Raw genomic sequence first — 25,420 nt, 5'->3', positions numbered from 1 at the left:
AAAAAATCCTCACGGCAGGAAGATTAACACCTGCAAATTAAACACTAGGAATGTTTTTAAAAAAAAGTACCTAGGTCGAAACAACTTTGCAATTATCTTTCATAAAAAGATAATTAGTGAATATATTCAAAATACTGCTAGACAGCTTTTTGTACCCTCTGAAAACTGAAGGGAAATACTAAATGTGAATCAGTATTGAGATGCTGTTGTGGTAGCTTGCAAGCAAAATTGCTCATTTCACATTTTCATAAAAAAAAAAAAAATGAAACCTTTATTTGAATAATGAGGTGAGGCAGTCATGTAAAGGGGAAAACCGAACAGGAAAGGTATTTAGTGCTTTGTTCAATTTATGGGCGCAATGTGTTCCCCTTTATAAATCCATAAAAAAAGTATGTCACATGGATAACGTTATGAGGGATAAGCAGACCTTGGCCTTGTCTTATTAAAGCCAAATAAAGGAAAAGTAAACGCATCCTGAGATCCAATACATCCGTCCAACAGATCAACAAAGGGTTTACTGGGGCTGAAAAGAGAAAACGGACACAAGATGATTATTTTCATGTGCTGAGGTAAATAAATTGGCAGCCTCAACAGAAATTACGAGATATTAGGCTGTGAACATCTGTTCCGAAAAAAAGTCTCATCAGAAGCAACAAGGTGCACTACCTGCTGTCCCGGCTGTGGACCACCTGCCTGTCCGGGAGCTTGTCCAGCCTGTCCATAGTAGGCGGCCTGCTGTCGGTAGTACTCAGCCCAGGCTGCACTGTAGTCCTGCTGTCCACCAGCATCACCACCACCTGGTGCTGCAGCTGCAGCGACTGGGGCTGAGCCTGGAGTGGCTGCTGCTCCTCCACCTGGCTGAGCTGGAAAAAGAAAAAAAACAAAACAAAAAATCCATCAGTTGAATTATGAAATCGATTAGAGATGCACCAGTTATTTTATTAAAAGGCATCAAGATTGAAGAGTGTCATTCTATAGACAGTTTGCTGTGTGATGCCAATCAGATGAGGCCGTTTTGTTTAATGTTTGGGTTTTTGAACTCAAATATAAATTTTAGATCATCATTTTCTGTGCTGTCTGTATTTTTTTAAATGAAAGTTAGAAAATGTAAAAAAAAAAAAAGAAAAAGAAAGTAATTTGTTGTAAGACTTGAGTGTCTGTGACCAAAAGCAAAGATGCACGCTCTTCCTGGTTAATATTCATCTCCAGTTTTCTTGAGGTGTCATCAGCAGATTCTGACAAGGGAATAATTAATACGAAAAAAAAAGATATACTGGAAGTTGTTTGATAGAGATAAAGAGATAATTTCCTACTAGGGATGCAAGTTATTGATTAATGAGTTAATCTAAAGTAGATTGATCTTATGGATCGACTAAGCGGCCATTTTCTTAAAATCCTCAGTTTTCTCTTGTATCAAGAGTTATGACCGACTTTCCTTAACATCATGGAATAAATTTTTTGTGATATGCTTAATTAAAAAAAAAAATTAAAATGTAGCATTATTTTGAGTCAGCGCAACTGTATCCAATACTGACTAATGAATTGCCGTTTTCTCACATTATTAAACAAATATTTATAAAATGTAACAAAACAGGAATCTCTTAAGTTCGTCTTTAGAAAAATAAAACACTGAATAGAATAAAAAATGTGACCAGTCAATGCCCCACGACCAGATATTTATACTGAAGTACCACAATGCAGCTTGGCTGAATGAGCGCCATTAATTTGAAACTTAAAGCACCTGCTAAGTGTTTCCATTTAACAAAAGAATCATAAAAAAATGATTTTGCATCCAAAAGTGAACTCTGTATGGCCCTGCCACTTTTATTCCTGATCAACTGGCTCTGCTTAAGGAGGACCAGCAGTGCCCTCTACTGGATGGCAACAAAACTACAACACTGAAAGAAAGTCTAAGTGGACTGTCATTATCAATCGTTACTAATTTTAATCTAATAAACCATTAGTTGACGATTAATCATCAGTTGATTATTTGTTTCTATTCCTAATCACCACATTGTGGTTTTTCTTAACACACCAACACCCTGACAAAAAAAAGCATCAACATAAATTCAGTATTTGCTCCTGCCGCTCACCAATTAGAGCCATTCAGGAGAAATTTAGGGGATTAAAATCTCTGGCAGATTGACTGGTGCAGCCCGAGCCACTAAACCGCATTTCAAAGTTCAGTCAGGTTTTGTTTCATCACATCCAACTTACTCATGCCCATCTTCTTATAATATTCCTCCCAGGCTTTCGTATAGTCAGGCTGGCCCCCACAAGTCTGAGCTCCTTGGCCCTGGTCCCCTGCTGCTGCAGGGGCACCTGGTGCCTGGGGGGCCATGGCGCCCCCTGGCTGCTGCCCATAATATTGAGCATAGTATGCTGCCCATGCTGCGTTTGGATCTGCAGCTGCTTTGTCTAAAGAGAATAAAATAAAAAAAAATAAAAAAAAACACCAATAAAATAAATCATGCTTCAAAACCACAGAAAAAGAGAAAGTGGCCAATAGGAGACACTTACTGGGGTCATGCGAGTTTGGAGCTTGCCACTGTTGGTAAGGATTTCCCCAACCTTGAGAACAATACTGGGGACCCCCAGGAGCTCCACTACAAAGTTAGACACAACACTTTAAATCCAGTCTAAATGTAAATAAACCAACAACTGCAGCATGTTGTACTTACTGCGGCGCTCCACCAGGAGGCCCTGCATTATAGGGATTAGGGTTATAGGGACCCATCGGCCCACCTGGACCTCCAGAACCGGGACCACCGCCTACTGGACACAAAGGACCCTGGGAAAACCAGATCAATCCGTTCAAGGATTGGTCGAGAAGTTGCGCGACTTTCTAATAACTAGCCTACCTAAAATTTACCTCAATCTTTTCTTCTATGAGCTGCTTGGCGTGGTCGATCTCCTGCGGGGAGCCTCTGATGATAAACAGTTTGTAGTTTGGGTCGCCGTTCGGCGGCATTTGACGGGAAATCTCCACAAACGCCCCAGTTTGTTGGTTGATGGACTTGATGTTCTCTCCTCCTCTGCCGATGACGAGCCCGCATTTGTGCGCGGGAATAGAGAAGGACATCTCTCCTCCTGAAGGACCCCAGTTGCCCTGGCCTCCACCACGACTTCGGCCTCCCGACGACATACCGGGACCTGGAGGGCCCTGCAGCAGAGACGACGTACTCCAGTCAGCAACATGCCATTTGTTCCCTCCCTCAGAAGCACGGGAACAAACATCTGAAGTCCAGAGCTTCCCTCTCACTCACCCCCTGCCCGCCTTCATCTCGGGCACGGATGCTCTGCAGCAGCTCAGTGATGATGGAAGCAGCGTGCTGACACTGGTCCGGAGGGCCCATGATGTGTGCGATCTTATCGGGGCCTGTACCGTCATCTGTAATTTACACGGTATTAATAAACAATTCTAAAAGACCAGAGCTGGAGCAGGGTGAACAACAGTGTTTCAGGATCTATACCACAAAGGTAATATTTTCATCATCGCATGCAAGATTTGGCCCTGGATGTAAAGAGCTGGTTGTCATGACAACCTGCTGCACAGCCTGCACAGTTTTGTAGAACCTAAACCCTTCATAATGCTCTCTCTCACTCAAAGCACCAAACAATTTAGGCACTTTATGAACGGACTTGGTTTTATTAATGTGTTCTGGTATTTCAGAAAGAGGAGATTATGCCAGTTCATAAAATTATACAACAATTAAACTACTTAAAGACAAAGTTGTTGTTTATTGAGTTTTTTTAGTAAGACTGTGCTGATATTTGATAGTAAAAAAAGGAAAAAACATTTTAAGTCCCTTTGGATTTGTTTTAATATAGACAACCGAGTGTACACGTTGCACACAAAATCCTAATTTTGTGAATTACAGTTTTAAGACATGAAAAAAAAAATCAAAAACTAAGATCAAGTTTTAAGAAAGCAAAAATAAATCTATGATTCAGTTTTTTGTACTGAAATCAAATCAGTTCTCGTCACCAAAAACACTAACGGCATCCTGCCTGTGTGTGTTTTACCTGGTTTAAACTGGATCTTCACACCGGCATCGCTCTGGATTTTTTTTATCATCTCCCCACTGCGACCAATCACAACTCCCACAGACTGTCGCGGTACAGCTATCTGTAGGATTAACAAGACATCTGATCCCAACTCTGAAACACGCTCATCTTCAAGCGACTGCATCATTAACATTTTAATAGGAATCACTTACATCAATGCCGCCGCCTCCCATCCTCGATCCGTATTCATTCCTGTCTCCAAACCCAGCGTGATCCCGTTCTCGTAGGATCTCGTTCACCATCTCCTTTGCTTGCTGCGGCAGGAACACGCAGAGACGGAGAGAAGGAGCAGTGAGAAACGAAAGCGGACATGTTGTCTTAAAACGAACCCGTGTTGTCCGCGTCCAGACGGTACCTGCACTTTGTAAGGGTCTCCGATGATGCGTAAGGGTTTGTCTATGTTTGGTGGCTGTGATCCGTCCTGAACAAGAATCATTTTAACTCCAGCTCGCTCCTAGAAATTCATCACAGGAACATGATGCACCAATTATAAAAAAAAAAAAAAACACAACAAAAACGACACTTTACAGAGCATTTGATTCTATAAATATTTGACCAAAGCACGGACGTCTCACCTGGAGCTGTTTGATCGTCTCTCCTCCTTTACCAATAATTAGGCCAGCCTTTCCTGCAGGGATGATGATCTCTTGCATGGAGCCGGACTGACCGTTACTTGAGTCGTGACCTCTGGACACAATGTCCTCTAGAAAAGCCTTGGCCCTCCTGGGAGAAAAATTTAAATTTTGGAAAAAACACATTTTTGAGGAGGAGAAGCAGATACACATAAATACAAAACGTCATTTGTTATCGTTTCATCCCATTTAAGACATGTAACAGGAAGGCCATTTTGTATAGTGAATTTACCAACGCTAAAATTAAATAATTTTCAATAATAATAATAATTTAAAAAAAAGCCAATTGAATTCTTAAAAAAATATTAAAAAACACAATTAGGTTTCCAAACTTACTGTACTGCCTCTGGTGATCCAGTCAGGGAAATGCTTCTTTCTGGAAGACCGACGCTGTCTGTAAACAAAGGAGACAAAATGCCTGTTACAGTTATTGTACAGTGGTGGCGTAAAATAAAGTGATTCACGCAACTCACCATGCGCAATCTGGACCTTGCAGCCAGAGTCGTGCTGTATTTTGTTGATCTGTTCCCCTCCCCGTCCGATGACTGATGGGAACCAAAGGAAAAAAAAATTTTTAATTTAATTTGAACAAATGCAACATGAAGCCCTGTTCTGTGTTGTTGAAGTGAAATATATGTTCTTGTACTCACTGAGGCCAACCATGCTGTCAGGCACCTTGTACTCTTCTGTAATAGTGGAGGACCTGACACTGGAGATACAGGAGAAGGAAAACAATCAGTGTAACACAACCGCTAAGGCTGAAGTGTTCGTGTAAAAAAACACAAATGCAGAGGAAAAAAAACCCACCTTTGTTGGGAGAGAGCAGCTAACTGAGCTCCAATGGCTGCGAGGGAGGGAAAAGTGGAGAACACAATTAATTGGAGAATAAGTAAAGCAAAAGCTTTTCAGAAATCCATAGAGTGTTTTTAACGTACACATTGCTGAATCTCTTTCGCTCTGTGATGCTAGCTTCTTAGCATCAGGCTCATCTGAAAGAAAATAAAAAGTTGAGCATTCCTACTTAGTGAATGTTGACCAAGTGCTCCTTTGATTTTGATTTCCCACCTCCTTCTTCAAGGGATCGTTTCTGTGCAGAGAACGGATAACTTTCAGCTCCTCCGTTGTTTGTCACTTGGGGCGCAGTCTCTCCACCGATTTTAGCTGCGATCTACAGAGCAGAGGGAGAAGAAAAGGACAAACTGATTGTCAAGTCAGAAAGACCGGCTAATATTTAGGACTGGTAGTGGGTCAGTTACTGGTACCAGTGCTAGTTTCAAAATCAGTCAAATTGTCCATCATTATCCTGTACCTACTGCTTGACGTACTTTCACCGAAATGCCAGAGATGAGCTTTCTGCAGCTCTATAGGAAGCAGGGCTGAAACTGGATTTATCAATTATTGAAATAACCCTCAACTAATTTAGTAATCAATTAATTAGCTGGAGTATTCAGGCTCAAAAGGCCTTTTACTGAAAAAATGCATATGTTCAGAACAGTAACAAAGCCAAGACTGTACAAAAAAAGATACGTTTTGTACTGAAGACAAAAACATAAATGTTTGTAGATGTGGTTTAGTCAAGACCTCTATAGTTTTATCTTCACCTGGTTCACATTTCCTAAAGAAGTGCTATGGTGTTGCATTTTAGGCAATAAAATGTTTTTTTTTATTTTAAAAAAGAACTAAATTATTTGCACTTAATACATTTCTAATATCGCATAAAATTGCTTAAATTGTTGAATGAAAACTCTGTAGAACGTGCCATTTTCTTTATCCGATTGTCAGAATAGTCTATAGGTTAACGGATTGCTAAAAGAGTTGTTGGTTGCAGCCCTGATAGAAAGAAGATCTAATCCTCTCAAATGCTGCTGAGCACAGCCAGTCAGCTGGCTGAAAAGTCTTCAGCTGGTACCATCACGTTTTTGGTCATTCCGTTTCTGTTCTGAACACAGTTTTTACAACTAAGGTCCTGTTTAGTTTTAACCAGATCACAACAATTTCTAAAAGGTTTCATGAAACTTTAGTGAGGCTGAGAAGTTTTCACTGTTCTGCAACCCAACTTCTCAGTAGGGTTGAAGCGTACAGAACACAAACGGTAGGTAAAAACAATAACAACAAAAAACTGCTTTAGCTCATTTAATATTGTTTGTTTCTTTGCAGCCTCCATCTCTCTGCATTTGAGAGACAATTAATTTATTAAACTGCCTGTTTTCTTTAAAGACCCAGTCCGACCAGAAGTAGACTCGGTTTTCAGAAACCATGGCAACATGCCTCTGTACAATCAAGCACTGTGCAATATTGAATAAATCACCCGAAACACAAAACTAAAGCTGCACTACATAATGCGAACATATCGACAGCGCAGTAATGTGTGAAATAATTCATATTTCATTTAAGCCTTTTCTTGGTATTGGTATCAAGCGTCAAATTTTAAAACATGTTTAGAAATTTTGGATTTTTTTGTAAGTGTCCTCTGAATGAACCCTTAATACAGTGAAATTATTTTTGATATTCTAAAACCTCAAACTACTGCTTTAACTAAAGGGAGAAGATGAGCAAATGCTAGGGGAAAAAAAACCCTAACCTTTATTTCATTCCCCCCAGATTCACTGTCACTGATTACATGTGTGACATTAAAACTGAAAAGATTTATTTCTTAAGACATTTGTTGTTTTTGTCTCTTCAATAACAGATTCAGGAGTTTTATGAGAAGGAGGAGAAGGACATCCCAGCGCTCTTAGATGGTTGACGTGACTTCACGTCAACCATCTAAGAGCAGACCTCTACGAACATGAATGAACCAAATCGACTAAACTTTTCACCGAGTCTGAGGTAAGCAAAACAAAAACAAAGGGTGCAGATTTATTTAATACGTAAAGCTGTACTTTATAAAATGCTTTAAAAAAATGCACATTTTATTAATTGTTTTATAAATGTTAAACAGTTAAGTCATTTTGTGCTCCGCATTTGCTTGACGTACTGTTTTGGCTGACCGTTTGCCTTCCTGTTGGTCATCAATGTGAATCAGCGATTCCGTTTTACATAAAGTTGATTAAACATTGTTGGGATTCCTGAATGCTCACTTATTACGGCCTGAACCTCAGGTGTGAAAAACGTGGGATTTCACCAGGGACGTGTACATTTTTGAGGACCGCTGGAAAATCGAGGACCTTTATTCAAGTCACACGCTTCTTTTGTTTGTATTCAAATAATTCTTCTGTTTGTAAATTATGTAAAAAAAAAAATACACTACAGATGTTCAGCAGCGTCTTTAAGGTATAAATACAAAATGAATGAAAGATCGAATAAATTATATTTCTTTTCTAACCCAAGTTAAGAAATACCTTGGGTTAGATGGGTGTTTACTTATAATAATTAACAGACAAATCAACTGTGAAATAACGTTTTCCAAGTCTGCTTTAGGTTCTCGTACTCAGACACGTTTTCAACATGTGTCTTCTCATCGATTGATAAAATGTAAACAAGACGTTTTCGGTCATTACACGAATTATTTCAAATGATCTGTATCAAAACTGCGAGATACAGCTTAAATATAACAGCCGATAGTTAAGTAACATTTTAGATTAGGTTTCATGTGGGGTGCTAGCAGACCTCTACGAACAGCTTAAACATTAACTAGGTAACCTAGCTAACTTAGCTTGTTTTTACGCAAATTCATAAATAAAAACAGATACTAAAATATTCGTATGTGTAAATTAAAGGTTTACATTTTAATTCTATGGTCTACATTAATTTTTTTTTAAAAAAACGACGAATTAAACAGAATTAAAGGCAGAAAATCAATGAATGGCAGTGAGACGCTAACGTCAGCTATGCTAGGAGCTAGCTAGCTTCTTCCGTTTCAGACTGACCTGTCTGGCTCGTTGAACGGCGTCTGCAAAGGCGTCTTTTTTCACCCCAGCGCCAACACCGTTAGAGGAGACTCCGCCGTAATCCGACATGCTGCCCTAAAGGAGCAAACAGCTGCAGAACAGGCGAGGCTTTGTCCCGGGTCGAAGCTGCTGAGGAGCGGGAAGGTTACCAGGAGCGGACTCGGGGGCAGAAACGCGAGCCGCGCAGCACGCCGGTAGAAACTTCTCAAGATTACCAATCACAGTGCTTCCTGCTGCACTGGGTTTTCTTCCGAAGTCTTTTAACTGGTTTACCAATTCAGCTACCACTACCGCCACCTTCTGGCTGGACAATTAACCCTTCTTAGGCATTAATTACGGTATGGCAGCCTCTCTGAGAAGGAAGTCCCGCCGCGCAGACCTTCTTCATAACCTACCAGGTCGACCTTTTCTTTTTTAGACTTGAAAAATGTTGCCTGATTATATAAATCAGCTGCAACATCTTCCATGAAGATGGTAGAGTCAGTATCGTGATGTATAATGAGAGCATGAATCCATCCTGGCTTGTATCAATTGTTCAAACCTGAACATTCAAAGGCACATAAAGACAGTTACAAAGTCGGTCTTCTATCACCTGGAGAACGTTTGTAGGATTAAAGGACTAATGTCCCAAAAGGATCTAGTGAAACTCATCCATGCATTTATCTTTCGTGACACAGATTACGGCAACACTGCCAAATGTTTGGCCACGATAACAATAAATGGGATGTCATTTGCCTTCAAAGTACTCAGTAAATAAACTGAATATAACTTGTTCATATTCAGGCATGTTTCTTTATTAAACAAATATAAATAACCCACATTTCCGTACACAATAATACAACAGACCTGAGCCTGTAGAGGAACAGATCCAGTATTAATTCTACGTCTTTTTATTCAGTTGACATTTTGTCAAAAATGTACGGTTTAATATAATTCTTTTAAATTAACATTAAAACAATCTGTGGAAATTGTCCACAAAAGCAGCACATTGCATGCAGTTTGTCTGCATGCATGTTTTTTTTTTTTAAAAAAAACAACATTAAATATAACTTCTTGTTTTACAAACAGAACCTTTTAGGAAACACGCTGTGCCAGTGGACCATGTCAAGTCTCTGAAGGGTATCACCCAATCCACATTTTACTGCATAGACCGATGTAATGTTATGGCAGGTGAGGTCACCTTGACCCTTTGTGCGTCTTTGTCCGGCTTCAGTCCATAAAGGCAGTTCTGTGTGCGTCTTTTCCTCTTCTCACCACTATCCTTTCACTCAAAGATGTGATAATGATAGCAACCGGCTGCTTTCCGTCAGGCTGTCATTGTGCTTTGGTATTGGTAATATTTGTTTAAGACTCATCAGCAACTGTCCTGAGTCTGTGCAAGTTCCTCCCACAGCCAAACATCTTCTCTATTCCCCACCTGGTAGAGAAAACAATGCTGAAGGAATGTACCGTGAGCTGCCTTCCAGAGGCTACTTCGTGTCTGGCAAGTTCATGCAAGCCTGCATCCGTGCAGATCTCTTCAGATTCCTGCAGCAGCAGCAGCAGCAGCAGCAGCAGAAGCAGCGGGATGCTTGTTGGTTAATTCTCCATATAGCTGTTAGCTTTCAAAAGCAACACATCACTCCAGAAATTAACAGCAGCCTGTGCAGATGGAGGCTGATTATTCATTGCATTATACAGCATTTAGATGTTTCCCCATCTTCTCACCCTGATTGCATTTCTCGTACTATTGTGGTTTGGTTAATGTCATGAAGGGTTTGTTTCTATGAGCATCCACCAGTGGTTTAGAAGCCCAGTGGTGAGTTTCAGGCCTTTTGGTTATTTGACCACAATGAAGCCATAATTCTGCATAGGCCATATTATGCCAGTCAGCTCTGTCTTCCAGGTCTATTTTGACCCGTTAAACCTTTTCACGTTTTTATCACGTTACAACTACAAACCTCATTGTATTGCATTTGGATTTCTGGCATAGAGCAGCACAAAATAGTGCAGAATTGTAAACAAAGTTCCTCCCATAGGCATGTAGCTGTACTGAATTTCATTTGGGGGCATCAGAGGAAAAGAAGGTTAAATGCAAACATGCTCATCCCTTCACCCTGTCATTTTACTTCCACTTCTCAATTATTTTTTGTTTTGAACTGTTACTTTAACTCCCAATAAAATATTCTTGTTCCTATTCTATTTTATTCTTCTTTTTATATTCTTTTATAGTTTATCCAGCCGGTTTCTGTTTGTGACCTAGCATGTGTCGTAATTTTGTTCAGCAAGTGCATGTTATGCTGAATGACAAGAACATCTGAATCTGAAAGATTTGATAGTTTTTGCTGACAAAATGTGAAAACATTAAAGAGGTGTGAATATGTTTGCAAGACATCATGCTTGGGTGAAGTTTTGTTTAAAACTATAATGATGTTTAGGGTTATATATAAATACATATATATATATTTTACCTTTTTTCTCCAGTTGATGATCAATAATTATCATCAAATTATTATCAAACCTAAATAAATTAAATAAAAGTACAACGTCTAACTGCCCAGTCTTTTTTTTTTTTGTCTGGAATTGCAGTAGTAGTTTTTTTTTCTCCAAGGCGTCATAAAAGCAAGTCAAGTTGTCTCAAAGTTATTCACGAGTAAAGCCCTTTTTTTCATGCACTGACGACGTTTCTGCACGTGCTCACAGATAAAAACTCACAGCAAACCGCATCTCCTTTAACTACCCATGCTCCTTCCCTCCCCTCCTACCCTCGATGTCCACTCCCAGCATTATTCTCATATACTCATAGACGACGTAGGACACGCTCACGGCCGGGACGATCTTTAGCAGGTTGGGGGAGATTCCTCGGTAAAGTCCGGCGATGCCCTCTTGCGTGACAATGTTGCGGAGCAACGACAGCATTGAAAGTTTAGGGGATCCTTTCACTGAAGCTGATTGGAGAGAAATATAGGAAAAATCAAGTTAGGAAAAAAAAATATATATTATTTTATATATTTTTACAGAACATGAGAGATACAAGTATAAGAACTTTGGGTCTCCTTCTAAAAAGAAGGAAGTAGTTCAGGAATTACAGCCGAAGATGTTGAGTCTTTGGATTTCAAATATCAGCAGACAAACTGACACAACTACAAGATCTAAAGTATTCATTTTTTAATAATTTAATAGTTGATTAAAGTTAGTTGGTTTTGATTGCGTTCAACCCTTATTAAATTAAATCATTATTTGAAAACTGCTTTTTGCTTTTTGTGTTTCTTTCAATTTAATTAAATTCAGTTCATCTCATCTATTTAGAACTGGCCATTGTCTTCCTTTGCAGTTTCGCCTGAATACAATCTCGCTTGCAGCACAATCTGGGCTTTCTGTCCTTCAATTGCATTGCCTCTGGTAGATTTCTGACCAATCAGCGAACAGAAAGAGAAATAGTGAACGATTACGTCGATTTTCTGCACTGTTTTAGAATTGTAGTCTGTCTGTAGTTTTAGCAACCACAGCGGAGGAAGTGAACAAAGCCGTTCAGTCTGTGTCGGCCACACTTCCAAATATTGAGTTAAGATTAACATCTGCCTCGTTCAGAATATCCCTTCTCTTTTTGAGGTGGAAGACGGTGTTGTTTGCAGCACAGGGAATTTCCGGTAAGCTTCATAGCACTGAACCGGCGCGTTACGTGACAAACGTTAGCAATCGGGTAACATTTAAAACCTTAACACAGTCCACCCCTCCAGGAAGCAATCGCAGGAAAAAGACAATTTACAACAAAACGTCAATTCAGTCAAATCATACATCCACTCTAATTACATTTGTAATGCAATTTGGCTGATATGAAACTATATTTGATTCTCTGAAACATTTGGTGGAATCCAGATGCCAGCAGCCGTCCTAACCTTGTGCTTGCATGCGTGTGCGGACCAGTGCCAGCGGGTAACTCGCAAGCATCCCGCATGTACTGGAGACTGCGCCGCATCCCAACAACACCATCACCCCCGGGTCAGACAAGCCTGTGTTCCGGTTCAGCCATGAAAGTTTGAGCGTCTGTGGAAGACAAGAATGAATGGGAAGTGAAGAGTCGGGGGAAATGCGCCACACCGAGAGCTGCGCGTCCCTCTGACCTCATACACGGCCAGGTCAATACCAGCATAAGGGACGATGCTCAGCATGTTGGGGACGTAGCCCTTGTAGAAGGCCGCGGCGCCTTCCCGCTGCAGGATCTGTTTGGCGCAGTCTGCTATTCCTGTGAACTGACCCGTTTTTCTGAGATTGAGCCGCGTCTTCAGCACCTGATACACAGACAGAGGGACTGAGATCATTCATTTATAAGCAACCTTAGCGTTTCCTGTTAGCACCGTCGGATGATTCGTATATGTTCGGCCCGTTACCTCCATCGGGTAAATGATTGTCTGAGCTATTGCTCCAGCCAAAGAGCCGGCGACGAACCTCTCGTGAAGCCTCAGAGTTCTTGTTTCATCATGACCGCGCATCACAGTTTTGATCTATGCAGAACACATGGAAGGCAAAGGTTTGGGATCAGCATCACTGTCAAACATTTATGCTCTGTGATCTTAAATAAACTCAAAACTAAAGGGAAATGTAGCTACAAGACTTAGATTTTATATTACTAACATCTTAGTTTCGTGCCATTCATTAGTTTGTGAGAGAAGAGCAATACCACTGCCTTGTTAATTAATACAAGTTAAATTTCCAGCAGTTAATTTTCAGAATGCAGCCTGTAATTATGACTGTCTGCATGCATCGTTGTGACCACATCGTATTATAGTCGGATTGAATTGGACTGTGGTTGATTGTATTTGTCTTGGATTGGCCCAGATTTACTTGTACTGAAACAGTCTGTTTAGTTTCATATAAGCTGACTTTGTATTCATAAAGCTTCTCAAGATGGGGTTTGTTGTGAATTTGTGCATCATAAATATCACAACCCACACTGAACTGAACTGAACTGAACTACAATAGAATAGAACTGATTGGATTAAACTGAACTAATCTGAGCTCTGTTGTATTGGACTTATTCAAATGAAAGAGAAGTTAAACTTAATAGAATAAAATCAAATGAATTCCAGATGACGATTGAAATGAAAATTTGGATATCTGAAGCTTATTCGGGTCAGACTGTCATCTGCGAAAGAATCTCATTGTCTGTTGTTTGACTTTTACTACAATTTTGACCTTCTTACTGCTAGGTTAGATTTTTTTCCTTTTAATGACACACAGTGTATAATCCATCTGCTTTTGACTTACAAGCTAAGTGTTGCCATACGGGAAAACAAATCATTTTTAATGATAATTTAACGATACGATACGACAGATCCAGCTCAAAACTCAAGTCCAACAGGTGTCGTAGAAGTGCTCACCTGTTCATAAGCGGAGAATTTGATGGCAGTCTCAGGAGCGATTTTCAGGACATTGACTCCGTTGCCTCTCCACAGAGACCATGGTCCTCCCTCGTTCAGCATGTACTTAAACCCGCTTAGAGCGCTGCCTCTAAAATCAGAGGAGCCGTGTACCTGTACAGAGAGGGAATAGTTAGGTATAAGACACTCCTTTTCTCATACATTTTACAATACTGCTGTTGGACTGACTTGTCTGAAGACTTTGAGGCGGTCCAGTGGAGCGGTTCCGGTTCGGGACACAGATCCGGCCATGACTCCTGCCATCAGCTGCCGCCACATGTAGCCAGATTTCTTCTGCGCTTCCGAAAACTCCTCTGGGACCGTCAGCTGCTCGCCTGTGTCCAATATCTACTGAGACCATAAATCGGGGAGCAAAGAACAAGCTGCACATTTCAAAATAAGGAGTTAGAAATAAATCTCAGACATTTGATATTTTGTAGTCTAGAGACCGATTGTAGGAACCACCTCCGTCACGTTCCAACTAACTGCGGCGTCTCTGTTTTTTTACAGATGTTCTTGTTCAAGTTCCGCAAGCTCGTTTACCATTGAACGCTTCCAGAACCGAGCCACATCCTCCATGTCGCTCAGGTGTTTGAACAGGAAGTAGTCGCGCCACTCACTCCAGTTAATCGTCATGGTGCCGTCCCTGTCCATGCTGAAGAAAAACCAAACGTATTAACAGGCACACTGACGTAGGCACTGCAGCCATAACGTATGATAGGAAAGTTTATTTCTAAAGGGCTGGAACGATGAATAGGATTCATTGTGATGAATCCATTATTGGAATAATCGTCAATTAATTTAGTAATCAATTAATCAATAACTTGAGTGTATAGTAAAACAACACTTCAATGACCGAGTCAGCAAGTAATGTGGATGGGCGATCTGAATTTAAGTTTATTATGATCTTTTAGGGTATATGTTGGAATAATTATAAAAATGGTGAGATAAAGTATTTAAAATCTATTGTAGTGTTTTTTTTAAGACTTCATGGCTAAAATTGCACATCATTGCAGTCAAAGCACTACAAACTTAAACACTACACTTAAAAAACCGCCATAAAAAACAACCAATTATAAAACAAGCTACTTTAGGACTCCAGTTACTTTAAATAAGTAAACAAAGAGTAACTGTATTTAATGATATTTTAAAATACATTAATATTTATTACTCCTATCAAATAACTAACAGCTGTCACTACCAATTCATAGGGATTTTTCTACTTTTTTAATTAAAATTTTTACTTTCACTCAGAGAATGAGCTTGGATCCATCCATTTATTCATTCACAAAGTCCTTATCCTGGCAATTAGCAAACAAATTAGTTTTGCAAACCTAACTACGATAAAACAGGAGAGATTTAGCCTGACTTACCGTTGGATTTTGTGAAAAAGCCAGATTCTGTCTGTTTTTGAACGGTTCATAAATCTGGCTACAACTGTGTAGTGTTGTGAAGAAGAGCCTGGATGACCAACCTTAGCATAATCCTAGTGGCATCTTCAGGGCTAACATTCACACCGATGGTGTGCAGACAGTCCTGAATGTCTTCCACATCAATCCGACCTGCAGATATGAAGAGACAGCAGAACACAAGAAGGAAGTTGGGAGGTTTGGGATAAAACAACATGTTAAAAAAACAACAACACTGAGGTTCATTGTTCTTCCGTCTTAATCCTTTCGGCCACAGACCGTCTTTGTTTCTGTCCACATGGTGAAACATGACTTTAAGCTGCTTCTCATGGTTGTGAAGGTACTCGACAAACTCCTCGAAGTCCAGGACTCCGTCTTGGTTGGTGTCCCCAGTCTCTACAATCTGACAATGTAAGTGAAGAATTTAAATATATTATCTATCTATCTATCTATCTATCTGTCTATCTATCTATCTATCTATCTATCTATCTATCTATCTATCTATCTATGAAATAAATATATATAAATAATATATTTGGCCATGTTTAATGAATGTATGCCCATAATTCTGCTTAGGAGTAAAAGTCGCTGAAGGTTTGTGGCCCTGCTTACTCAAAGTAGAAGCAAAAAGTGTGGATGATAAGAGAAAAAAAATACTTCAACACCTGTGCTGATGGGGCAAATGGGTCACACTTTGGATTGCCACCCTGCTTTATTGAAATATCCTCCCTAAAAAGCCTACATACAAATGAACCTAAAATACTAAAATATAACAAATTATTGGACAGTAAAACAAACAAAAAAATGGTACCTATAGGAACTGAACAAAACCTCAGAAATACAACCAGGACAACTTGATAATATATGAAAAAATACAAGGAGTACAACAGGGATAAAGGTTACCATTCTCAGCTTACAAGAGCAGCCTCCTTAGACAGAAATAACCACCACGCTGCCCTTCACGTGCCCACATGCAGAAACCTTCACAGACACATGGCCACACGCACACAGCGACTCTTCTCCTGTCGTGATTTTCATGTTTTCTCTAACTTTACATATTAAACACAAAAGCAGAGGAGGAAAACGAAACGGCAATACGGAGAAACGGCGAAAAGCAAAGCGCCACAGACAGACCGAGGAGAGTTAAATTGCCTGCCTGTGTTCACAAAACAGCCACGCCGCTGATGTTCCGGCACAAACTGTACACAAACAAACCGGAGGTCGCACGGTTCAAGAGCGTTTACGGGATGAAAGCAGCGGAAAGGCTGCACACTTTTAACCAGACCTCAACAGAAACCACTGAGTGCTAAGACCCACAAACATGTGTGGGTCACTGTACACTGTTACAAAAACCAACTCAAGCCACTTCACATGGCGCAGTTTGAATAAAGATGGGCCATTATCCGTTTTACTTAAAGTAATATTTTTCATTTTGTTTTCCTTCCATTATTACGAGGGACACAATTAACCCTGTTATGTTCTGTTATACAACAAAGTAAAAGATTGGCATATAGATCTTGCCAAAAATGATTATGAAATTTAGAAAAAGATGTTAAAGATGTTAAAGATGTAATTATTGTTGGAAATATCTTCCAACAAAATAAATACAAAATAAATTGTTGGAGAAGATATTTAGATGCTTTCTGGGTGGGGAATATTTATATTTTTTTTAATTTATGTTTATCAATTCATAAATTATTTGAGAGTGGTTAGACAGGAAAGTGGGTAATGAAGACACGCAGCAAAGGTCATCAGGCCGGGACTCGAGCCCGTGACGTTCGTGTCGAGGACTAAGGCCTCCACATGTGAGTTGTGCTTTACCCACGCGCCACCACATCACCCCAGGTGGGAGACATTTCATCAGACTTTTTAACATAGTTTCATTTAGTCTGTGATAAACTACAAACCTTCTTTTCTTATTCGCCCTGAATGGAGGGTGCTTACTTACCTTCTTTAGGCAGCCGTTGGAGAGCCCTCTGTGTGCCAGCCCCGCCTCCAGCTCCAGCATGTCAATGCGTCCGTCTTTGTTGAGGTCCAGCTGTTCGAACAGCTCAGCCCAGTGCTTCCTTCTCTCCTCATCTGGAACAAAATGTTCACCTTCCTGACACTGCACCTTCAGGATCCAAGTCGACCGCTGGGTTGTCATGGCCGGTCGTCACTTGGAGTCAGCTGCAATGCAAGAGCATCAGTTCAACAAGCTTCATAGCGAACAATGAACATTCTTCACACCCGCACACCGAGGCAGCGATGGACTTTTAGACTTGGCTTCTTCACCTGAAGCCCAGAAGGGGAGCCAATGCAGTTGTGCTGAAGGTCTTTTCAATTAAATATTCATGCAGACATAACCAAATGTCTTATTACTGCACATATCAGGCAAGATATTGAAAGATTTCACCAAGAGTACTTGAACAGATGATTCCTTGGGTAGGGATACAACCCTCTCTATGCAACAAGATCTGGAGATGCAAAATCAATGAAGGTCAAAAATAACAAGGGACAAAATATGGAGAATCATACTGGTTTAAACCTTTGAGGTTTTTGTTGTGTTCCTTTCACACCTGAATTCAATTTGTCAAAAAATGTCACAAGGAGGCTCTTTATTTGGAGTTTGATGTATTCAGGTGGTGATTTATGGCATTCATAGCATTTATGAACAGCTCTAACAATTTCTTTTAAAAAGCTGAGCTTCATCTTTGAGTTAATTTCAATTTATTTTATTTATATACCGTCAAAAAAAAAAGAAAAGAAAAAAAAGATCCATTTGCAAGACAGCTGATCCAACTCAGTAATCCAGTCACAAAGCCATATTCCTCCTGGACCATACATACTTTCTGTGTTAAGAAAGTACTCGTACATTTCTGTCAAATATTTTGTCTAGGATAGAAAACACAGAATCAATTAACTACATGTGCTTTTTATGGAAAAATAAAAGTAGGTAAACAATGATGAGCCGGGACTCGAGCAATAGCTGTTTCAATAACTTCATCCAAGAAAGAATCACAACTATGTGATTCTTTCTTTCTCTACTTTCTCTAGAAAGAATAAAAAAACAAGGAGAGAACACATTATAAATGATGTCAGTAGCCCCATCAGTGACTTTTACCAGTAGAATCACAACTAAACACAGGATCACAGGGCCAGGAGTCATTTCTTTGGAAAGCAAAAAAGAGAGTAGGTCAATTTTTGTGAGGGTTCCCTATAAACTATGCCATGTTTATAGGGAACGTTTCAGAAAGAAGAGGTACAAAGTCAGTTGAGGCAAACTTCAGAAGTTCACGTCGCGATATTGAGTCTGTTGTTGCATGTCCTTCCCCTCCATTCTCCCTCCCTGCCCATTTCCTGACCGGTTACCGTCAATAAACTCCTCTAACACCACCGAGTCTTCCTGCAGCTTGAAGGTGATGTTTAGCCAACTCTTTGCACTTTGAGGGAAATAAAAAAATGTGTGAGCATAGGGCACCAAAACTGACTCCAGCCCAGAGGCCCGGATTTCCCTAAGTCCGGCCCTGGTAGGCATAGTTTACAAGAATGAAAAACATTTTCCCTGTTGACTGTTTTTTCTTTTTCAACCGGCGAGCATATTTAGGTCCTTACAGTTCAGCACCGAAAATACTTCTGCTAATGCACAAATCATCTCTTATTCTGGAATTATGTACAAATTACATGACGATAATAAAGACACATTAGCAATTAAAGTGTATATTTTCAGCTCGCAGCTCCACGCACTGACGCAGGCTGCAATGATAATCACGCATAATCTAATCCTCCAGCAGTTATGGAGGCTGTTGGAGTCTAATTATAAAACCCAGCAGACCTCTGCCTCAGCCTGACTCACTGTTTATCTGCACGCCGAGGCGCCGCCGTCCATAGGCGGATGCAGAGGAGGGTCGTGACTGGCGGGAGAAAGCAGCGGCTCCGGAGCTCCGTGTACTGGGGCCAGTTGACGCGGATCCACTACGTCCCAGTGGATCCCGCGGGTTCCCGGTTTAGCCCAGCTGTTCGCTCCGTGCTGGGTGGATTTCCTTCACACGGTTCTGTTCACGAAGCAGGAAGAGGGGAGAGAGAAGCAGTCCGCTGGCGGCCACGGTGTCCGATGAGTGAATGTGGAGGATGTAGAACTGGTTCAAAGCTGCGTGTTCCACTTCTCTCCTCTTCTTTAATGCTTAGCTGACTTATTTCCCTCAAGCATTCACAAGACGCATTCAGATTACTTATAATATTTTTTTTTTCTTTACCACCAAAACGGTTCCTCTTTTCTTTTATGCGTGCAAACGTTTAGTTCGCCTTTTTCTTTCATTTGTGCAGCACCTGCAACTATTTAGATGCCAAAAAGATATACACACAATCTCTGCTTAAGCTCTTATCTGAACCAACTAAACACAACATGCACAGATAACATTTCAAAGCTGTAACTGTCAGGACTTTATGTCTTCAGTGCGTTTGCACCGCAGGTTTCAAGTTTCCTCACATGATAGTTGCCATTTCACTCCGGTCGCCCACTTCTCGTAAACAGTGAGGAGGACATCAGCTCCTTTCCTCAGAGGACTGTTAAAGCAGCTTCCCAGTGTCCAACTGGTGCTTTAATGGCACAAATATGAGAACAAGGGCTGCCAGCATTTAGCTGCGTGACAGCGTAGGATAGAACTGGGCAATACTTATATTGAAAATGATTAATTTTATTGTTTTAATATGAAATACCGCCAAACTGTTGATATGACCTTTCTTGTTTTATCCTCAACTTCTTCTTTAGTTGTTTTTCTCGACTTCTCTTTTCACTCCACACGGTTGATTTTTATATTTTTAAGCAGCTACGAAGAGGCCTGGTTAAATTGTTGCTGCGCTAGTTACTCATCAGGTTGTTGCTAGGTAACCAAAGAGCGAGTGAGTTAGTTGCTGCCACCCAAAAAGCAGGGCGGTTCTTTCTGACATTTTCTATTGATAATGATCAAATGACTGTCACGATATGTTGATTTATTACCCACATTGCTACATGGTTAAAATAAATAAACAAACAAATAAATAAAAAAGGAAGGTCAGAGTCCTGGGGAACGCTAGGACACTGAAAAGACAACAAATAAACTAACAGAGTGAAAGACTAAAAACAAATGGAAAACTATTAACATGGCCATTCATGATGAAAAGAGAGTGTTACGGCATGGAAAACATCCCTGAACAGAGCCAACCGCACAGAAAATACAACATAGAAAGATCAAGGGAAATCTAAAAATAATAATAGGCAACATCAGAAATTAATGCAAACCAACTAAAAGATATAAAATGAATGGGTATTAAGGAATATTGAGAGAAGATTTCAACCATCATCTTAAATAATTATGATTATTCTAAAAAAATTTTTTGGAAGAATGACAATTTTTTTTTTTTTGAAAAACAGAGTGAGGAGGAATTTGCAAACTGCAAAGATAGCATGCATGGCAGATAAATAAAAGCTAAAGAAAAACATGATGCCACCACCGTGGCATCATGCTACCACGGTGGTGGCAGCATGATGCCGCCACCACCGTGCTTCACTGTGGGGACGATGTGTTCAGGGTTATGTTCAACATTAGATTTCATCCCAAAATGGGATTTTTATTGAACTTTCTTCTGCAATTTTGCTGTGGAGCTCCTCAGATGCTAACCAGCTGCGCTAACAAACTCTGATCCCTTCACAGAACAGCTGGATTTACACTGAGATTAAATTACACACAGGATTATTCTATATAATTAACAGGTGAATTCTGAAGGCATTTGCACTGGATTTTATTTAGGGGTAAAAGAGTATATGTGTAGTCTTTCTGTGCATTCATGCCAGTGTTTTCAGATTTTTTTTTTTATAACATTTTGTATTTTCTTTCCATTTCAGAACTATTCACTACTTTGAACTGAACTATCAGACAAAATACAATAACATAAGACATATAGTGGAAACGTTCATCCATTTGCAAGGTGTTGCTTAGTGACAATTTCCCACGGTTTCAAGGCCCAGTATACACCTAATTTTGCATTAATTTCTACGCTGTCGGCTGCGTGTGAACAATAGCAGCATAATTGATACTGCAGAGCTGAACTACTTGTCCGTTATAAAACTCATACAGAGTTGTCATACTGCTTCTCCACCTGCTCCTCCATCATCACCTCATTATCTTTCTGCAGAACTCCACAGAGCGTCCATGTTTGGACCAACACAGACCTTTATGAGGCTGCCAGTGTACCCTGACCAAACACACACACACAGGCCTGCTTCTTTGATTTTCCTTTCATATGCACTGACCTGCTTTGTGTCTCCTGCTGACAGGTCTACCTGATCTGTTCCCCATCTCATCCCTGTTCAGCTCCCAGCTCCACACCTGCTGGTCTGAGAGCAGCAGATCGACGGATCAGATAAGCCACATGTCCACCGCTGTATATAAGAGCGGCGCATTCAAGCCCCGGAGACAGACGGATAAGTTATCTACTGTAATAATATTCTGTTAAGAGCTGGTTTTTAAATATGTGTAAGGGACTCTCCTACCTGCCTTCCTCCTGCTTGGAGAAGTAAGTGTTTTTCTAGGAAACCAAGCGATATATGTTGCTGGGATATGAAGTGTTTAAAATGTAATTTCATGCGTTTTAGGGCAAAAGGGATGCGAGTGAAGCTGAGCCACCTGGCTGAGATCCACCACAAGCAAAAGTGACTAAGTGAAGTTGGTTTTAGGTTAAATATGTGGTTATAAAGATGCATTTTTAAATGAATTTTTGCCTAATTTTCAGGGTACAAGATGGAAAAATCCTGCAGGATCTGGAAACTCTGCTGGGCAGCAAAAGTAGGACATTTCATTTCTGTTTGAAATTCTGTTCATAAAAATCTTTTTAAATGACTTTTGGTTGAAAGACACTGACTGAGAAAATTTCTCAGAGTCTTTAATTTTATTCCTATACAAACTTAATAACTATATGGCTGACATGCCAATAGAAATATGCTGTAAGATGACATTTAATTAAAACGTTATTGCAAGAAAAAAAAAACTTTTTAAAAGAAGCATATAAATTATTATTCTTGTAGATTTATGTTAAAACTGAGAAATTATGCTCATTGAACTTAAAATGGCTCATATATGGAAAATTAGAATAAAGTATATTTAAATGTTATGATTAAATGTTATGAGTGAGTGTGAGGTGGTGGTAGTGAGTTAGATATTACTTATCTAACTCTGCAGTTCTATCTATAGTTGTTTCTGCTCTAGAAATTAGAAACAACTAGTTACATTTAAGCAGCATTTTTATTATTTAGATTATTAAAAATTTGCTTACATTTCTTTAACATTGTTATTGCATCCAGTTAGCTGCATATACTCTAGAAGTATTTATGTATTAAAGATTTTTCAGATTAAAAGTTCAGTATGATTGTGCGTGTTGCATTTATCAGTTTATTAGAGGGTTTTTTTCAACTCTGATTTTAGGTTTGAACACTAATTTATATACTCAGGCAAATAACTAGGTGTTTATGTTTAATAAGAGTCTCAAATGTCAGACCATCCACCATTGCTGGCAGCTCTGATGGAGCTTAAACTAAATAAGGTCTTTGTTATAATTTCAGAAATTAATTTAAAAAAAAAAAAAACAACTGTTTTACAACTAAATTTACAATTAGCGGCAATTTCTTATTTTAAAAAAATATAACTGAAGCATCTTTTTTTTAACCTGTACTTTAATGTTTTAAATGTATAGGTTTACAAGAGCTGTTGTGTGTATTTTTAATTCTGGGAGTCTGTTTTTGTCTTATAGTGAGAACACTTATCTCCAGAAATATAATTTTTTTTAATGTTTTTAATTAATTACCATAAATATTTTTGAAATACCAAATAGAGTAGTTTTTATGGTATTTTTGTTGGATTTTGTTTAATTATAAACCTAATATTCAGAGATTTATTTTCTTTGCAAACGACGTGTAAGAAACTCACCTAATAATTACTAACAAAAACAAACGGACTGCAGAAAAGGAAATCGTAATTATGTCTTCACAGGTAATTTTGCTGTTAAAAATTGTACTGTGGAGAGTAAAATTGGCACATTTGTGAATTTACTCTCAATAAATTGGAAAGAAAAAAAAAAGATGTTGATGAAAGATGAAAAAAAGATTAGAGAAAGGACTCATAAAGAAGCAAAGGTGTAATTAAGTCAGGCCATGCAAGTTGTAGCATATCGGTAATGTAGGATGACACTTTATGATTTTTAACTCAACTTAAAATAACGTTTACAACGTAAATTAACTTTAGTTTTGGAATATAATTAGACAATTGCACAGTTTGAGTCACACAATATTTAAAACATTTTATATTTTACACCATAAACATACCTTCTGTCTCTGTCAAGTGAGCTGCTAATGACAAGATACATTTTTAAGCTCCGTTACAATGTCTTTTGATTGTTGCCGTTACGCTGCGTTAACACTAACAGTTAAACCGGAAATCGCCCCTTCAAAATAAAAGCACCAGGAAGTTCGTCACCATTAAAGCTAATTAAGGGTATCAGTCATGAGTATATTTCATTTGTATATTGTAGTCAATCTTTAATCCGCTTACTTTCCAGATGCTGCAAAAATGTTTTTATATTTAAACTTGTTTATTCTGTATGAATATCAGAGTTGGTAACTGGTTACATTTACTCAGCTACACTTGAGTCAATTTTTGGAAAAAAAATTTACTTTTAGGAATATTTTTTACTACACTGTGGTTTTTAATTTTACTGAGTTATTTTATTATAAAGGAACACTACTCTTACTTGAGCAAAAATTTCTGGACTCTACCAACTTCACTGAATGGAGAACAAGCTTGTTTTAATTTTAAATTGACACACATGGAGTTTTTTTTTTAAATTAAATTTCCATAAGTTTTATATTAAAAGAAGTTTATTTGGAAAATATATATATATATGTTGGCCTGATTTTGCTATTTTGGTATTTAAAATGCTAGAATATAACTTTATATTGTGGTTTGTCTGATGGTATAATTATTAAACATTAAATGAAAATATAAAATGACTCTTACCTTCGACAACAGTCTGTGGAAGCTTTCCCTCCAGGTCGATGCCTTCTTGATGCTGCTGCCTCTACATAACTGCGTCACTGTCCTTTCAGTCGGTCTTCAGGCGTTTCGAGGGTTCCTGCGTTCAGAGTTCAGCGAGGAGAACCTGGAGTTCTGGCTGGCCTGTGAGGACTACAGGGTTTCCCCTTCAAACATGCAGAAGACCAAAGCCAGCAGCATCTACAACCAGTTCATCAACCCTGATGCTCCACTGGAAGTCAGTGAAGGAGCGCAGCGCCAAAAATTTATGAATCTTCAAGCCTGTTTTGACCTCCAGTTTTTCGTCCATCTCAGGTGAACCTGGATGCCGAGACCCGTGAGGCTCTGCTGAGCGTGATGGACTCGCTGTGTGCCGACACTTTCAACCTAGCGCAGCAGATGATCTACAGCCTGATGGCCAAGGACTCCTTCCCTCGGTTTCTCCGCTCTCACCACTGCGCAGAGGCCATCAAGGCTTATTAAGCTTCCTAGCTGAGAACGGCTTCAGAAACTGATCTTTTCTGCTGGACTTGACTGTAATGTGCAATTTATTTTAGCAACATGTTTAGTCATGCAACAGAAACAGTAGCATAATAATTATAATGCTTAAATGTAGATGCAAAAAAATAAAAAATACTTCCCCCTCTGCACTGCATAAGCTACTAACATTTACAAAGACTGAAATAAAGAGTGGGTTATATAAATCTCTGAATGTGCCATCTTGTGATTTATTCAACATTACTGAATAGATCCACTTGTCAAAATAAATTTTAATTTGATAGAATTGCAAATATAACATTTCAGATATATTAAGTTTTAACACAGGTTAGGACTGGGCAATAATTCAATAACATATACATATATATACAGCGATAGACACGAGATTAATTTCAGTAGATAACATGTCAGATTTTTCAGTCATTTCACAGAACTCTGAGCCAGAACCGGATGGGGGATGTAGGCTGAGGAAAGGCTTTAGCT

At 39.3% G+C, this 25,420-nt stretch overlaps 3 protein-coding genes across 6 annotated transcripts; 1 reads left to right on the top strand and 2 right to left on the bottom strand.

Annotated features, from left to right (window-relative positions):
* Positions 1 to 59: 59 nt before the first annotated feature.
* On the bottom strand, positions 60 to 9,176 carry khsrp (KH-type splicing regulatory protein). 2 transcript variants are annotated; one of them, XM_016680770.1, is made up of 18 exons: positions 8,986 to 9,176; positions 5,766 to 5,868; positions 5,636 to 5,689; positions 5,508 to 5,544; positions 5,351 to 5,409; positions 5,174 to 5,245; positions 5,037 to 5,094; positions 4,644 to 4,791; positions 4,424 to 4,522; positions 4,221 to 4,322; positions 4,027 to 4,129; positions 3,267 to 3,391; positions 2,873 to 3,163; positions 2,682 to 2,791; positions 2,521 to 2,606; positions 2,218 to 2,418; positions 667 to 863; positions 60 to 523 (listed from the first exon to the last, which is right to left on the bottom strand). In XM_016680770.1, exons 1-18 carry the CDS (start codon positions 9,055 to 9,057, stop codon positions 515 to 517), a joined length of 1,926 nt encoding a protein of 641 aa, XP_016536256.1. In that variant the 5' UTR covers positions 9,058 to 9,176; the 3' UTR covers positions 60 to 514. The 2 variants fall into 2 exon arrangements, with proteins under 2 accessions (XP_016536256.1, XP_007570274.1); XM_007570212.2 differs by lacking the exon at positions 8,986 to 9,176 and adding an exon at positions 8,570 to 8,945.
* LOC103150537 (regulator of G-protein signaling 5) lies at positions 7,489 to 25,147 on the top strand. Its single transcript, XM_007570209.2, has 6 exons — positions 7,489 to 7,529; positions 21,694 to 21,932; positions 22,012 to 22,068; positions 22,149 to 22,201; positions 24,514 to 24,677; positions 24,755 to 25,147. The coding sequence occupies exons 2-6, from the start codon at positions 21,889 to 21,891 to the stop codon at positions 24,920 to 24,922; spliced, it is 486 nt and encodes a 161-aa protein (XP_007570271.1). The 5' UTR covers positions 7,489 to 7,529; positions 21,694 to 21,888; the 3' UTR covers positions 24,923 to 25,147.
* On the bottom strand, positions 9,622 to 21,753 carry slc25a23a (solute carrier family 25 member 23a). Of its 3 annotated transcripts, XM_007570211.2 has the most exons (12): positions 19,234 to 20,046; positions 17,347 to 17,567; positions 15,678 to 15,801; positions 15,464 to 15,551; positions 14,533 to 14,644; positions 14,179 to 14,337; positions 13,951 to 14,103; positions 12,961 to 13,074; positions 12,694 to 12,861; positions 12,469 to 12,616; positions 11,335 to 11,517; positions 9,622 to 10,007 (listed from the first exon to the last, which is right to left on the bottom strand). In XM_007570211.2, the coding sequence occupies exons 2-12, from the start codon at positions 17,542 to 17,544 to the stop codon at positions 9,997 to 9,999; spliced, it is 1,458 nt and encodes a 485-aa protein (XP_007570273.1). In that variant the 5' UTR covers positions 17,545 to 17,567; positions 19,234 to 20,046; the 3' UTR covers positions 9,622 to 9,996. The 3 variants fall into 3 exon arrangements, with proteins under 3 accessions (XP_007570273.1, XP_016536258.1, XP_007570272.1); XM_016680772.1 differs by lacking the exon at positions 19,234 to 20,046 and adding an exon at positions 21,670 to 21,753 and having other exon boundaries at positions 9,622 to 11,517; XM_007570210.2 differs by having other exon boundaries at positions 9,622 to 11,517.
* Positions 25,148 to 25,420: the final 273 nt, after the last annotated feature.

Source organism: Poecilia formosa, unplaced genomic scaffold, assembly GCF_000485575.1.
Source record: "Poecilia formosa unplaced genomic scaffold, Poecilia_formosa-5.1.2 Scaffold256, whole genome shotgun sequence".
Classification (NCBI taxonomy): domain Eukaryota; kingdom Metazoa; phylum Chordata; class Actinopteri; order Cyprinodontiformes; family Poeciliidae; genus Poecilia; species Poecilia formosa.
This window is presented reverse-complemented; position numbering and strand designations above follow the sequence as displayed.

Coding starts and splice junctions, on each gene's coding strand:
- slc25a23a (XM_016680772.1), bottom strand. CDS start 17,544: ATGACAACCCAGCGGTCGACTTGGATCCTGAAGGTGCAGTGTCAGGAA. Junction 15,802..17,346: donor CCAACGGCTGCCTAAAGAAG/GTAAGTAAGCAC, acceptor TTACATTGTCAG/ATTGTAGAGACTGGGGACAC. Junction 14,104..14,178: donor GCCTCAAAGTCTTCAGACAA/GTCAGTCCAACA, acceptor CTCTCTGTACAG/GTACACGGCTCCTCTGATTT.
- LOC103150537 (XM_007570209.2), top strand. CDS start 21,889: ATGTGTAAGGGACTCTCCTACCTGCCTTCCTCCTGCTTGGAGAA. Junction 21,933..22,011: donor CCTTCCTCCTGCTTGGAGAA/GTAAGTGTTTTT, acceptor CATGCGTTTTAG/GGCAAAAGGGATGCGAGTGA. Junction 22,202..24,513: donor AACTCTGCTGGGCAGCAAAA/GTAGGACATTTC, acceptor CTGTCCTTTCAG/TCGGTCTTCAGGCGTTTCGA.
- khsrp (XM_007570212.2), bottom strand. CDS start 8,659: ATGTCGGATTACGGCGGAGTCTCCTCTAACGGTGTTGGCGCTGGGGTG. Junction 5,690..5,765: donor ACGATCCCTTGAAGAAGGAG/GTGGGAAATCAA, acceptor ATTTTCTTTCAG/ATGAGCCTGATGCTAAGAAG. Junction 3,164..3,266: donor GAGATGAAGGCGGGCAGGGG/GTGAGTGAGAGG, acceptor TCTCTGCTGCAG/GGCCCTCCAGGTCCCGGTAT.